Source organism: Patella vulgata, chromosome 3 (genome assembly GCF_932274485.2).
Source record: "Patella vulgata chromosome 3, xgPatVulg1.2, whole genome shotgun sequence".
Classification (NCBI taxonomy): Eukaryota; Metazoa; Mollusca; class Gastropoda; family Patellidae; genus Patella; species Patella vulgata.
Window position 1 is genome coordinate 55,263,718 of NC_065881.2, and position 16,136 is coordinate 55,279,853.

At 33.8% G+C, this 16,136-nt stretch overlaps 2 protein-coding genes across 4 annotated transcripts in view; both read left to right on the forward strand.

The window, feature by feature from the left end:
- Positions 1-9,895, forward strand: part of LOC126816362 (uncharacterized) — a 30,490-nt gene extending 20,595 nt beyond the window's left edge. For 2 of the 3 annotated variants that reach the window (XM_050542804.2, XM_050542806.1), the window contains exons 8-9: positions 8,288-8,320; positions 9,378-9,895. In XM_050542804.2, the coding sequence (XP_050398761.1) occupies positions 8,288-8,320; positions 9,378-9,412 (68 nt within the window). In that variant the 3' untranslated portion in view covers positions 9,413-9,895. Of the gene's footprint in view, positions 1-342; positions 8,257-8,287; positions 8,321-9,377 lie in introns of those variants that run through there. The other variant, XM_050542807.2, reaches the window with a different exon arrangement.
- A 4,065-nt stretch (positions 9,896-13,960) lies between these two features.
- On the forward strand, positions 13,961-16,136 carry LOC126816365 (uncharacterized). The gene is made up of 4 exons (XM_050542809.2): positions 13,961-14,226; positions 14,409-14,684; positions 14,852-15,031; positions 15,169-16,136. The coding sequence occupies exons 1-4, from the start codon at positions 14,101-14,103 to the stop codon at positions 15,670-15,672; spliced, it is 1,086 nt and encodes a 361-aa protein (XP_050398766.1). The 5' UTR covers positions 13,961-14,100; the 3' UTR covers positions 15,673-16,136.

Here is a 16,136-nt window from a genome sequence, read left to right on the forward strand (position 1 = left end):
ATGTTTTGATGTCCCTCAACTTTTCTTTTCCAATATAAATAAACTGTTATGTAAACATAATGAATAATTAATTCAGTTAACGTGACTAGGGAATTAATTACCATTTTTGATTAAATACAGTTTATATAATTTTAAGATATATTCAAAAGAGATTTTATCAGAAATAGTAACTTAATTCCCTAGTCATGATAATCCATGTGTTATCAATTTTGTTTCTAACATGTTTCCCTATATATTTTCTGTCTATGTATGGATTTTTTGATTAGAAAACTGGATTATTAAGATAGTTTAAAGCATTAATTTTCATAGTATTTTTGTAAATAAATTTAATGTTATCTTTAGGTGTGCCACAGCAAAGACATTCACAGAGTATGCAAGGTTTTAGTCTATATCAATGAAAACCAGATTTTGTATAATGGTAGAATACAAGAATTCATCATAGAGGATATAATTTGAAGGATTTTTATTATATTAAAAAATTATGGGATACCATATGATGATGGTCGTTGTCATACATCTTTATTATGAAATCACAGTCACAGATTTTCCAAATCTCAGCCAAGTTTTTGTAGATTCCTGTTCAAGTTTTGATTCATTACTCAAACTAGTCAAACAATTTAAGGATTGATCTGTTTAGTATTTATTTCTTCCACAAATTATTGCCCCTTTTCCATCGGCTGATTGGCTGTGTTAGCTTACATGTAGTTTAGTGCGGACATGTTTACCAGGCTCAAAAGTCCCAAAGGATATCAAATTTGCAAATATTTCTCACTAATTTAAGGGATATTACATGATATTTATAAATCTGTTAAATATTTTTGAGTATTAGATATTTAACACACCAAAGAACTGTGGTGATGTAATGCCATTCATTAGTACTCAAAGTTAATTTTACTACCAAACTTTAAATCGCAATTGAAATGTAATTATAATTCACATTATTTGATGTATACACATTGATTCCTCCACCCACTATTTACTGTATACATTTTAATTCCTACATCTACTATTTACTGTATACACATTGATTCGTATACCCACTATTTACTATATACATATTAATTCCAACATCTACTAATTACTGTATACACATTGATTCCTCCACCCACTATTTACTGTATACACATTGATTCCTCCACCCACTATTTAATGAATACATATTAATTCCTATATCTACTATTTACTGTATACACATTAATTCCTACATCTAATAATTACTGTATACACATTGATTCCTCCACCCACTATTTACTGTATACACATTGATTCCTCCACCCACTATTTACTATATACATATTAATTCTAACATCTACTATTTACTGTATACACATTGATTCCTTTACCTACTATTTACTAATATAGCCAATAGCTGATGAGAAATATTTATCAAGTCGATTTGGTAATAAATGATATTATAAGTCAGGTGATATCATGCCTATTGTTTTATTGTTGTCTTGTAAAATGTATCATAAGTTGATATTTGTTTATCTCATAAGGAAATTTTATTGATACACCTTTACTTCATTGTCTGTTAAAGATATAGGTAGAATATTTATTGTTATTTAAGGTTAAGGATAATTTTAAAAGTTGTATATTTTATTTGATCTCATTATTTAGTCATATTGATTTATATATACAAATCAAGTAATAATACTCCCAAACCATTTACATGCCAAAGAACTTTTCAGAGAAATTGTGAGCATTAGTCCAAAGTATAACAATTTTATCAAATTTGAATAATGTAATGGTAATGTTAAGAATATGTAATGTCGTAATTACTCTACAAGAAACTGTGAGGGGAGAAATTATTGTGTGTATTTGGAATGAAAGCAAACCCGTTTCTGTATCATTATAGTTTTGTTATCTTCAAAGGTTTAAATGATTTTTATCACCAACAGATTTCTAGATATAATTTAACGATGAAAATAGAAGATAATGTTGCCATGCATACTGACATTAATTATGTGTTATAATAAATAACCACTGATATAATTAATTTCTTGGTTACCTTAATTCTTTTAAAGTAGACCAGTGACCCATTTCATGAAGTGTACATACTGTTCAAAGTCTAACTTGTGCTTTGTTAAATAAGGTCAATCGACTTATAATATTGATATATTTAAGTTTTGTAGCAATTCCTTCTTATTGATCGATGAAGGATATTTCTCCAAATTAATGTCTTAAGATCAAACTAGGATTATTTTTCAACATTAGGCCTAGGTTAGGTTAAAATCAGTATTAGGTTTGACATGAAAGAATGTCTTAACACTACCAAGGAAAGTCCCCTTTTTGTGTGTATCTTGAACAAAGTTATCATATTCAACCAAATAAGTGCATGCGTAAAGTACAACAAGCCCATTTTTTTATCATTTGATATCAAACTTCATTATTTAATCTAATTTCCCTGAACAGCACCATACGCTCATATTCCAGTCTCAATAATAATAGATTTCAGGATATTATCTTTTGCAAGCAAAAATAAATAAATAAATAGTGACGATGATGTCAGATCATGAAATTTTAAATATCAGTTACCCCCCACTCTCTGAACCCCTCTTGATCACAGCTATACCTAATGGTATTTTTCTGCTCCTACCCCCGCCTGAATCATTGCCTGGACAGTTTAATGTCATTCCATTTTACTGTCTTACTCAATGAGCTTATTTCGAATAACACAATTCTTTACCCGACATTTTTTTATTAAATGGGTGTACATTTGGTTGTAAATGGTATCAGTCACATTGAAATATGTGATATATAAATAAAAATATTTTGATCATGTAGTGCATATAGATATACTAAATATTTGTGCCAATTAGGAACATCTTAACATTTGTTGTTGGTTTTTTTTTGTGTAATTTGTTGTTGTAATTATTGATTTAATCTTTTTTTAAGTTGCATTTTTGTATTTTTATTGCTCAAAGTAAGAGAATTATTTATAAAACTATCTCAGCATTATAATACAAATCTAGCTTTAAATTATCGATCAATTAGATATATCTTGCTTTAGAGTAGATTGGGAGTATATTTATAACACATATACTAATGGAAGAAGAATTACTAACTTCTTCTGGTGAGGTTATAAAGAGTATTATGCTCGTATCTCAAAATTTTCAGCATGACCAAAATAAATTAGTAATTGTACTTCCATAAGTATGTGTTATAGTTGATTGCTCCATTTTGGATATTGGTCTAATATTGATACACATACATTTTATGTGGGAATATATTCTCGTCAACCACATTCATTATGGCTATCTTAGAACTAGAACTCTTATTGATATTTAAGCAATAATTTTCCAGAAAGTTACTTACTGTGCTCTCTACATGTCAGAGGTCTTGTTCGATAAGGAACAGATTTATTGCCCAGTCAGAGAAACTTTGGTGACAGTATTTTCGAATAATTTTTTCTTATAACATACTTTAGCCTTCTTGCCTCCAATGGATTATTCGATAAGGAGCTGATTTATTGCCCAGTCACAGAAACTTTGGTGACAGTATTTTGGAATAATTTTACCTCACAACATACATTAACCTTCTTGCCACCCTTCAAACTGCTGCTTGTGGGCATATATTTGTTGACTGACAACATTGTTTATCAATTTAACCACATTAATTTTCAGTCCTAAACCCAACTTGATTCATTTGGTTATGCAAGATTTATATATTATGTAAGCTTATATTTTACAATATTTGAAATTATTAGTTATTTTGCTAGAAAATAAGAGTAATTGACTTCTGCTAGTAATAAATGAGTTAATAATTATGTTGTACATGTATTTGTTGATGTGCCTTATTATTAACTGATAGGACAGCTGGTTTGTCTATTGAAGTTTACAATTCTAGATTATAATTTATTGTAATTGAATAGTGCATAATTATAGTATTGTGATTTGTGATGACAATGAAATAAACCTGATATTGGTATCCCTCGCCGTTTTATGTAATGTTTGGCAACGGTACTGGGTATTTGACTAAGTCATTAGATATTTCACCCTTTTAATTTGATTTATTTGTGATGAATATATGGTATGTAAATTTTGGTCTTTGTGATTTATAATGCTTTATATTAGGGCATTACAGCAATGGTTTACATGTATGGCCTATTACTGATGTTAAAAATGCTTTGTTTGGATTTAATTATGCATGTAATATTTAGAACTGCTCTTGGGGCAAACGTCTAATTATTAATTATTCAAGAAAATTAATAGCAAATTGTGTAGGTTAGATACAATCTGATTAAAATACAGATCTATATTTCGTATTGTTTTTTTTTAATACTTTCGATGGCTTACACTTCATGACGATCTGACGGGCTTTAGTGGAATGTTGAGTCATACGAACGGCTTTGACCCTATTACATCACACGTTTGATTAATCAATCAGCGTTGATGTTTCTAGTGGGATATCCACAGTTCTGTGCACCACACGCCAAGAACTCGCCGTAACAGAAAGTTTCATTGGCTAATCCCGTACATCAACTAGAACGAGGGTTATATAACAACTCTTCCAGATCCTAGTGTAGTAAAGACAAGTAAAACGAAATTCTGAACTATAAAAAACAAAACGAAGTTGTATCTGTGTTTTAATCAGATTAGGTTAGAGTGAAATTAATAAATTTACTATAGTTTAACTGTAAACAGATATTTAAAGAAAGAATTTTTATACGTCCACATGTTTTCATGTGGACGTATTATGCTGTCGCCCCTGTCAGTCCAGACGTCCGTCCGTCCACAATTGTTCATGGACACTCTACAGGTCACAATTCTTATCCGATTTCGACGAAACTTGAAATATAGGTTTATCCCCAAAAGATCTCGGCTGCTTTCGATATTGGCATGTATCGGATCGAAACTTCATGGATTATGGCCCCTGTTTGTACGAAAAATCACGTTTTTAGCTTGTGGACCCTATAGGGGTCACAATTTTTATCCGATTTTGTTGAAACTTGAAATGTAAGTTTATAACACAAAGATCTCGGTTCCTTTCGATATTCGTGCATATCGGACCGTAACTTCCTGAATTATGGCCCCTGATTGTACAAAAAATCACGTTTTTAGCTTGTGGACCCTATAGAAGTCATAATTTTTATCCGATTTAAAAAACCGTTCTATTATATCACCGTTACACCCTAAGGATGACTGAGTTCGAATTTCGTGAAAATCGGCCCAAAGTTGACAGACAAAATGGCCGCCATTCGTTCCCAAATAGCGTAAGAATATGGTATATCAAGGTTGTTGATCCTATAGGGGTCACAATTTTTATCCGATTTTGTTGAAACTTGAAATGTAAGTTTATAACCCAAAGATCTCGGTTCCTTTCGATATTCGTGCATATCGGATCGTAACTTCTTGACTTATGCCCCCTGATTGTACGAAAAATCACGTTTTTAGCTTGTGGACCCTATAGAAGTCATAATTTTTACCCGATTTAAAAAACCGTATTATTATATTACCGTTGCACCCTAAGGACAGTTGAGTTTGAATTTTGTGAAAATCGCCCCAAAATTGACAGACAAAATGGCCGCCATTCGTTCTCAAATAGCATAAATATATGGTATATCAAGGTTGTGGACCCTATAGAAGTCACAATTTTTATTTATTGATCTCTGTTCCTTTCGATATTGGCATGTATCGGCCTGTAACTTCATGAATTGTACGAAAAATCACGTTTTTAGCTTGTGCACACTTTATAGGTCATAATTTTTATCCGATTTAAAATCCGTATTATTATATCACTGTTACACCCTAAGGACGGCAGAGTTCGAATTTCGTGAAAATCGGCCCAAACTGACAGACAAAATGGCCACCCCTCGTTCTCAAATAGCGTAAAAATATGGTATATCAAGGTTGTGGACCCTATAGAGGTCACAATTTTTATCCGATTTTGTTGAAACTTGAAATGTAAGTTTATAACACAAAGATCTCAGTTCCTTTCGATATATGCGCATATCGAATTGTAATTTCCTGAATTACTTTCTTGTTAGCTTGTTCTCTATCCATCTCTCGAAAATGTGGGCGTATCCTGCCTGGCAGCCCGGTTAGTTAAATCTTTTGCTTTGAAAGTCTTTAAGTAAATCGATACAGATAACAGTGTAACTAAGAATGAGGTTTTTCTGTTCTACCAGGACTCTCATTTCAGTCATATTTGCCAGTCTTCACTGACTGGAATCTAAATTTTAGATTTATAGTTTTTAAATGTAAAATCACTTAAAAATATTTCTAAATATTTGGGTAATGTTTAAAATTGCCATTCGTTTGAAAAAAAAATTTCTTGTTAACCTTGAATTCAATAAAATCAAGAATTGACCGACTTAAAAAATTTTGTGGGTAAAGCCCAAGGATATACAGTAGGCCTACTGACTGTACAGTTTTTATGCGCCCACATTTTCATGTGGACGTATATCTTGTCATCACCCCTGTCCGTCGGGACGTCCGTCCACAATCTGTTTGTGGACGCCTCTACAGGTCACAATTTTTAACCATTTTTGCCGAAACTTGAAATATAGGTCTATCTCCCTAAGATCACGGTTCCTTTCTATATTGGCATGTATCGGACCATAACTTCATAAATTGTGGCCCCTGATTGTACGAAAAATCACAGTTTTAGATTGTGAACACTCTAAAGGTTACAATTTTCATCTGATTTAAAAAAAACGTGTGAATATATCACTGTTACGTCCTAATGATGGTTGAGTTCGAATTTCGTGAAAACTGTCGAACAACATGGCTGCCCCTTATACGCAAATATCAAGGTTGTGGACCCTCTAGAGGCCACAATTTTTATCCAGTTTTGATGAAACTTTAAATTTATGTTTATCACAAAGATCGTGGTTCCTTTTGATAATCCTGTATATCCGAACGTAACTTCCTGGATTATGGCCCCTGATTGTGTGAAAAATCACGTTTTTTGCTTGTGGACCTGCTAAAAATCACAATTTGTATTCAATTTTAAAAACCGGTTAAATATATCATTGTTACACATCAATGAAGGTTGAGTTTGAATTTCTTAAAAATCTGACCGAAATTGCCAGACAAAATGGACGCAAATAGTGTAAAAGTATGTCAAATCAAGGTTGTGGACCCCCTAGAAGTCACAATTGTTATCAGATTTTGGTGAAACTTAAAATATATGTTTATGTCCCAGAGATCTTAGATCCTTTCGCTATTTGTGCATATCGGACCGTAACTTCCTGGATTATGGCCCCGATTTTAAAAATCGTTTAATTATATCACCATTCCACCATAATGAAGGTTGAATTCGAATTTCGGGAAAATCGAAATGAAACTGCTTGACAAATTGGCTGGTCTTTGTACGCAAATTGTGTAAAAGTATGTAATACGAAGGTTATGGCCCTTTAGAGGTCACAATTTTTATTCAATTTTGATGAAACTTAAAATATATCTTTATATCCCAAAGATTCATTCCCTTTTGATATTTGCGCATTTCAGACCATAACTTTCTGGATTATGGCCCCTGATTGTTCAAAAAATCGCTTTTGTTTTTAGCTTGTTCTCTATCCATCTCTTGCAAAATGTGGGCGTATCTTGTTGAATTACTATGTTTGAGAATAGGCTATACAGTACTTATTGCACAATATTTGAATTACTATGTTTTGAATAATTAGTTATTAGTATAAAACAATTAGCCTAAGTATTAGTTCCTATTTCTTACTGAACAATAAATGAGTATCGGTACCCCCATAGTATATAGCCCGGTTGGTTATGACGTGCCATAAAACAACATTTCATTCATTCATTCACGCCCATAGTAAAGTAGTATCTAGGTGTTCCTGAAAAAGGAAGCCTACTGGCAATAGCCTCAAAAATAATTAATGCACCACTTTAAACTTTTCAACTGCATGTTCCTTGTTTATGACTTGTCGAATAAGCGCTCAAGCTAGAAAAAATGCAAAAATAACATGTGAATGTTTATTTAAAGTATCTCTGGGCATATACATACATGTATACCCTGTCCATTAATTCACAATAAGAGAAAATTGTACCAAAGCTATTATTACCAGCATTATTATTTTGAGATTATTACATTTTCCTGCTGACAAAAAGAATATTTCATCACTTGGGAGACCTTTGATGGCAGGGTGTTTCCACCTTCCCCACTCTTGGCTATAAATCTTAGGGTAATTGTGTTGATCTTTGTCATCATTTATAACCATTTGGACTACATTTTAAAAAAAAAATGGAAAGAAATCATGTATGATTGAACAAAAATAAAGGAAATGGAAATTCTGTTTTATTTCTTTTTGTTGTTTATTTTTCAAATGAAGGTTTGACAGCATTTCCAGAGAGGATGAAGCTGGGTAAGCAACAGTTTTAATTTTATTCCAAGTTACTATATGGATAAATCAACATTTTATTTTCTGTGGAAAAGTTCAGGATCTGGACTTACTAGTTATCCGAAAGGAACAATAAAACAGTTAAGGTTTGTTTTCCTCATATAAAAGATAACCACGTAAAGCGTGGAAATAAGCCCATACAGCAGCAGACAATGTGAAAGTAATTAGTAATGACTGATTCCCAAAGAACAAAATAATAACAAAAGAAAGGTACCAGGCAGCGAAACATACGCCCACAGGAGCTAAATCGTCTGGGCAGTCAACAGTTCTCTCATATTCTTACTTTTATAATACACTAAAACCTGATTAAGAATAACAACTCATTAAGTAATTATCAGAAAATCATTAGAATTTCTTTGGCCCATGCTAACATTTAGCATACAAAACATTTAATATCATGGATTTAGCTGTTCAAGTTATCAAAAATCATTGAAAATCAATACACTTGTTCGTCTGTGTATCAATCTAAAGTCAATCAAAATGATTATATATAGGTGTAAACACGGTATATAAATATAAAATCAATCAGATGATAACTATGGTCTCTAAAGCATGCTGGCAGTAATTATTAGAAATTGTCTCATGACCTTAAACACTGTGTATATATTTAAAGTCAATCGTATATTAGTACCTTTAGCCTCTAGCGCATCCACATGATTTTTCAAAGTGATCAAGGGCCATAACTCTGGTAGCAATTATCAGAAATTGTTGAAAATCAATAGGCTTCTTCATCTCATGACCTTATACACTGTGTATAAATTTAAAGTCAATCGGATATTAACTTTAGCCTCTAAAGCATCCACAAGCAATTGTGGATGCTGGACGGACAGGGGCGACGAAAAATATCAACCACATTTCAATGTGGGCGTATAAAAAACCTGTAGAATGGCCTTAGTAGATGTAAAAGACAGACTGCTGTTCGATTGATTAGAAATTACCATTTTTTAAAAATGAATATAAATCACTTTAAATACATTCATATTACATGTGTACTTTTAGACCCATTTTCGACTATTTTCAGGTTCAAAAGAAAAGAGCCATACACCCTTTAAATAACAGAAACTCCAAATAAATTGCAATTGGATTATTTATTTTGTGGATACAGTAGTGGCTAATTGTAGTAACTTGCATTTAACCTATTAAGATATCTAATATGTCAGTATGTTGACATATTTACTGGTGTATATCATTAATACTTATAATATATTGTGTAATTCTGTTACATACTACGTGTACCTTACTCAATGACAAAGTCAAATCTTCTGTCATAGATATTTTTGTTTACTAATTAGCTGTCACTCCTATCCAGGTCACTATTATTGCCATGGATGGACCTAGGCATTGAGTGCAGAGAAATCATAAATAAAATTGGGTTGATGTCCTAGACTAAAACTATAAATGACCCAAGGCATAATAACCTTACATGTACTTACAAATATTTATGTTTATGTGTTTATATAACTTATAAACATATAAATATATGGATAATTTATCTTCTTCAGTTGTCAGTTAAATAACAAATGAATATCTGAGGTCTACTACTTCATTTTATTTCTCTGATGTTAATTTTAAATAAACAGATTCCATTAAGAAAATAATATTTTTCATTGAATTTCATTACTCTTGTTTGTCTGAAAATGACCAATATCTCGTATTGACAAGATATTAACTGCTTTCCCCGTGAAATTTGAAGTACCCAGTATTTATTATTATGCTCCACACAGAGCAGAACTGAGATTATGAGAGCAGTTGAAGGATGTTATGTAATTTGAGTTTTCATTCTTCCACAAGTGCACACCGTGTGACTGTGCAGCTTCCCTGTCTTCATTAGCACAGTTGGTGCAGAAAAGTAGGAGGTTAAACCCCATTTGATTCATTTATTCACTTTCGAGATTATGGCCCTAGTAACCAAGTCCAAAGTACAGTAACAAAAATAAACAGTCACTTTCCCTCATATACAACAAATACTATTAGTTTGAAAAGACTTATGTGACCTATAAAACGGATCAAGAACACATTATGTAGATTTCTAAAACCATTAGAATTAGCTAAAGGAATCTATAGCAGAAGTAGTCACTAATGTGTTAAACATTTTAAATATTATTTAGGTTACTTTATTTATTTTTATACGCCCACATTTTCATGTGGAAGTATATTGTGGTCGTCCCTGTCCGTCCATCCACAATTGTTTGTGAACAGTCTACAGGTCACAATTTTTATCCGATTTCAATGAAACTTGAAATATAGGTTTATCACCCTAAGATCTCTGTTCCTTTCGATATTGGCATGTATCGGCCTGTAACTTCATGGATTGTACGAAAAATCACATTTTTAGCTTGTGCACACTTTAGAGGTCATAATTTTTATCCGATTTAAAATCCGTATTATTATATCACTGTTACACCCTAAGGACGGCTGAGTTCGAATTTCGTGAAAATCGCCCCAAACTGACAGACAAAATGGCCACCCCTCGTTCTCAAATAGCGTAAAAATATGGTATATCAAGGTTGTGGTCCCTATAGAGGTTACAATTTTTATCCGATTTTGTTGAAACTTGAAATGTAAGTTTATAACCCAAAGATCTCGGTTCCTTTCGATATTTGCTCATATCGAATTGTAATTTCCTGAATTATGGCCCTTGATTGTAGGAAAAATCACTTTCTTTTTAGCTTGTTCTCTATCCATCTCTCGAAAATGTGGACGTATCCTGTCTGGCAGCCGCTGTTTTTTCTTTTGGTGGGGTGGGGTGGCGATGCGGGTATAAAGAAATTGATCATTTCGGGACTAACACGTGGTACAATTATATTTCAATAGCTCACTGGCATTTAAGGGTCTGTAGCAGCAGGATTAAACTGAAATACCTGGAGAAAACCCACATGGTTGGGCAAGCCACATACAATCTTGGGATCAAAACCACCCAAATGAGTCAATGACACCCCTTAGGATATAAAGCACACACATTAGACCTCTTGCCTCCCCTCCCAAATGTTTAAGATAGGTTGCCACTTGCCAGGCAACGAAACATACGCCCACAGCAGCTGAATTGTCCGAGCAGTCAACAAGGTTGTCGCATTTTTATTATATTTGAAGGTAATGGGAGCTTTTATAAGACACCAATATCAATTTCATACAGATCAAATAATACCATTTGTCGTTCACAAGGGGTTCAACAAAGGTCACAACTCCAAAAGTTAGAAACAGAAATTGCTGAAATTGAACAGGCTGTTAGAGTGTTCAAAAGATTCTTCAAAGTGAAACAAGGACCAGAACTCTAGAAATTATTAATGAAATTGTTGAAATTAAATAAGCTTCTTCGTCTCACTAATGTATACAAAATAAAAATGAATGGAGTTTAACGTCCTACTGTTCAGCTCCGAACTGGGCTAATGAAGATGGGCATACGCCATACAGTTGACTTTGAGGTAAAACTTGCCTGGACAGCGGCACTAGGGCCTACTCTTATATTGAATTCCAACTCTCAAGGGATCTTTTACGTGCATGCCAATGTGTACACGGGACCTCGGTTTTTCGTCCCATCCGCTAGACAGCTTCCCTTGTCAGACCCACCGTCCTGGGGAACCATGCCGGAAAATCTGGATGCACTTTCTTGGCTAATGCAGGGATTGAACATCGACCTCCTGGCTAGCGAACCAGCGTCTTACCCACTTTGCCACCGCGACGCCCATAATGTAAACAACATATAAATTTCGAAATGATTGGATAATAAATGTAGTCTGTACAGTGTTCACAAGAAATTGAGGCGACAACTGACAGATGTATGGACAGGGTCAACGCCAATATACGACCGAATTTCCATTTGGGCGTATGGAAATTGTTTGGGGTTTATATTCGAAAGTGTTTTTGCATATTTCACTATTTCAATCACTGTTATATCTTACAAGGAAAAGGTTTATCATGGGTTTTTTTATTTACCGTAGTATTCATTGTATTGCCGGGTGCATCTTTCTCATATGAGGTAAATTACTAGAAAAATGTATTTATGAATGTTGCCACACACATTTTCCAACTTTTTTTATTGGTTAAATATTACCATATCTGATGAGATGTGGAAGTTTTCACAACCAACGGTTACTCAGGATTTTCCTGCGAAGTTCCCCATTATTTAGTGGTGCAGGGCAGAGGGCCTGGTGAAGATGGTAGCACGTCATTTCGGTCCCGCGTCATTTCGGACTCAGCACAAACGTCGTTTCGGACTCAGTATGGCGACTTTTCGGACTTACTCGGTGTCATTTCGGACTCAGTCAAACGACATTTAGGACTCGGACCGGCGACATTTCGGACTCGGACTCGGACTCAAATAAAACTTAAAATTATGTGTGTATATATTAGTAATAGCTGTTTTTCTTTCGTTGTAGGTGAGGCTCAAGACAGACCATTCACATTAATAAAGATTTAAACATTGTTAGTCTTGTTTTATTTATCCCATACAGGCCATTACTTGACAACACGCCTTTGAACTTGAACTTGAAGTAAAACCTATGCTACTTGCCTTTTTTGTATTTGTTTATTTACTTGATCGGATATTATTGTATTTTGATGAGTAAATTTTGATTGTTGACGATGAATTAGTTTAGATTGTTGACGATAATCGATCCGCGATTGTTGTTTTAATCTAGCGATTAGTGAATCCAGCGATTAGTGAAACCATCCCATTGTTGTATTTAAGATTAATAGCGATAATTGATCGGCGTTTCTAATAGCCGCTAAGAAATGATTGAGAAATAAAAACACTGATCGGCGTTTCTAATAGCCGCTAAGAAATGATTGAGAAATAATGAAGCCGTTAAGAAATGATTGAGCCCAAGCTCAAATGTATTATATATATGTGCCATATTTCAATTCAAATCATTCTCAATTTTTACACGAATCTATCATGGCTAGTGGAAATTGCGTAAAGTGTACCAATCCTGTCCGTCCTCGACAAGAAGGCCTCCAGTGCGATTCTTGTCTTTTATGGCAACATCGAACCTGCGATTCCGGTACGTAATGAAATTTTCTTTATTGTTATTTATTAAAACGTTTTAAATTTGTCGTTTCTTGTAAGTTATTGTTATTTATTAAAACGTTTTAAATTTGTCGTTTCTTGTAAGTTATTGTTATTTATTAAAACGTTTTAAATTTGTCGTTTCTTGTAAGTTATTGTTATTTATTGAAACGTTATAAATTTGTCGTTTCAGCTTGTAAGTTATTGTTATTTATTGAAACGTTATAAATTTGTCGTTATTGTTATTTATTGACACGTACCCGCAATCCGGGAATATTATTATTTTATTTATCACTATTTCAGGCATCACTCGGGATGAGTACAGGAGTTTAAACCGACATAGAACTGCTTTTGAATGGAAATGCTGTAGATGTGTTGCCCCGCTCCCCCCTACAGAAGAAGAAATGGACATCGAAGAATCATTCACCATTGAACGACCATACCAGCTACCTGATCCGGTTATCGAGTCTTCAATGTCTGAAGATGAGCAAGATATTAGCGTATTTGCTGAAGAAGAACCTGAATTAGTATATAAAAATACAAATATTAAAGTAACGATATGTACATATATTAAAAGATTGAAAGAACAGATATTCATTCCTCCAGCTGACCCTGGTACTGACTGTTGCTGAAATAAAAAAAAAGAATATGTATAATATTTATTATATCATTGCAGGCTAAGAAGGAAGCCATAGGAAATATTTTTACAAGATCCTGTCCATCAATCGCAGAGAGTGTCATGGCAAGTGTAGGATCGGTCAACGAACCAGTGTATAGCAGACCACCTCTTGCAGCATTGATAAGGTCGGTGCAGCGAACCAGACAGACTCTCCGACCAAATGACCCAGTAGACATGTCTTCCCCTGTAAGTACAATAAGTTAAATATATTAAATATATTGTTAAATGGGTAAATACACAATTTGATGAAGATTATATTGTTTACATAAATTGGTGAAGATTATATTGTTTACATAAATTGATGAAGGCTATATTGTTAAATAGGTAAATACACAAATTGATGAAGATTATATTGTTTGTCGTTTCAGCTGGATGAAGACTTTATTGACAGCAACGCTCCCGGCTTCTACCAGAAGCGGGTTAAAGTAGGGGAAAGGCGACATCACATCTTTGCCACTGAAGATCAACTGCGACTTTTGGCAAAGGCTAAAACGTGGTACATGGACGCCACCTTCCGAGTTATCAACAAACCATATTCTCAATTATTTTCTATCCACGCTTTCGTAAAAGCCGGGGAAACCACGAAGCAGGTACCACTTGTCTTTTGTGTAATGTCCGGGAAGAGTCAGGACGATTACTACAAGGTAAGATGTGATCTATAAACTCGGAATAAAAAAATGATATAAATATAATCGGAAAAAATGGAGAAATGAATAACCGGAGAAATGAATATAATCGGAGAAATGATTACAATCGGATAAATGAATAAATATAATCAGATAAATGAACGTTTGGTTTATTTATTTTACAGGTTCTCCGGGCAGTGGACAAGATGCTACCAAGCCAGATTGCCTTGGAGGGATTTGTGGTGGATTTTGAGGCGGGGTTATGGCAGGCCCTTAGACGCCGTTTTGTAGATATAAGAATTCAAGGATGCGTGTTTCATTGGACCCAGGCCGTTTTCCGGAAAATTCAAGAAAAGGGATTCCAGGTATGTTGTGCGTTCTTCTTATAATAAATCTTCTTATAGTAAAATAAAAAAATTCTTATTATAATATCTTCTTTTAAAGTACAAGTGCACAAATAGATTTTCAGTATTAATATATTTCTAATATTTTATTATTTCAGACAGCGTACAACGAAAAGGGGGACGTGTTTAATTATTTGAGGCGATTGATGGCTCTCCCTTTCCTGCCCGAAGAACACGTGGCGGGCATGTTTGCCCATTTGAAAGACAGGTGCCCAGAACAGTTAGAGCCGATATGTACATACATAGAAGATCAATGGATTTCATCTCGTCTGTTTCCAATAGAAGATTGGTGCGTGTTTATGTTGCCAGTGAGAACCAATAACGACGTGGAGGGCTGGCACAACAGACTAAATTCCCGTGTCAACGCCAGAGGTCCTGTGCCATTTTATCTATTGATTTGCGCACTTTTTTCAGAAGCTACAAAGATACCACTGGACCTCACAATGATGTCGGAAGGTTCATTGAGACGACACCAAAGACGTCGGTATCGACATGTAGAAGGCCAACTTTTTAATATATGGGATTCATACAATGAAAAACAGATGAGCACTAGTAGACTATTAAAAAAAATAAGTCATTTGTATGGTCCACCCGCTCAGTGAAAAACAATTACATAATTAAAAAAATGAAAAAAAAAAAAAAAAAAAATGAATAGCCGACTAAAGCTATTTTTTCATCAAATAAATACACGTGTTGTTATAAATGTTGCGTTAATGTATGAATGTGTATGTATTTATACAATAAATGAATGTTTTATATGACCGTTGTTATCGCTATATGGTATGTTTAAAAATAAAATAATATGCCCGTTGTTATAAATCGATGTTATCATTTTATGCTATGTTGATAAATAAAATAGTTTATAAAGTAAATTGGCGTCAGTGTGTTGTATAATTCTATCTTACCTACCCGAGTCCGAAACGTCACCTACCCGAGTCCGAAACGTCACCTACCCGAGTCCGAAATGTCACCTACCCGAGTCCGAAATGTCGGGGACATATTTTTTGGAGTCCGAAATGACGTAAGTCCGAAATGACGCGGGACCGAAATGACATGTAATCGTGAA

Excerpts from the sequence above, each read along its gene's own strand:
- LOC126816365 (XM_050542809.2), top strand. The coding sequence starts at position 14,101 with ATGGCAAGTGTAGGATCGGTCAACGAACCAGTGTATAGCAGACCACCT. Across the intron at positions 14,227-14,408 it reads CAGTAGACATGTCTTCCCCT|CTGGATGAAGACTTTATTGA; the intron begins GTAAGTACAATA and ends TTGTCGTTTCAG. Across the intron at positions 15,032-15,168 it reads TTCAAGAAAAGGGATTCCAG|ACAGCGTACAACGAAAAGGG; the intron begins GTATGTTGTGCG and ends TTATTATTTCAG.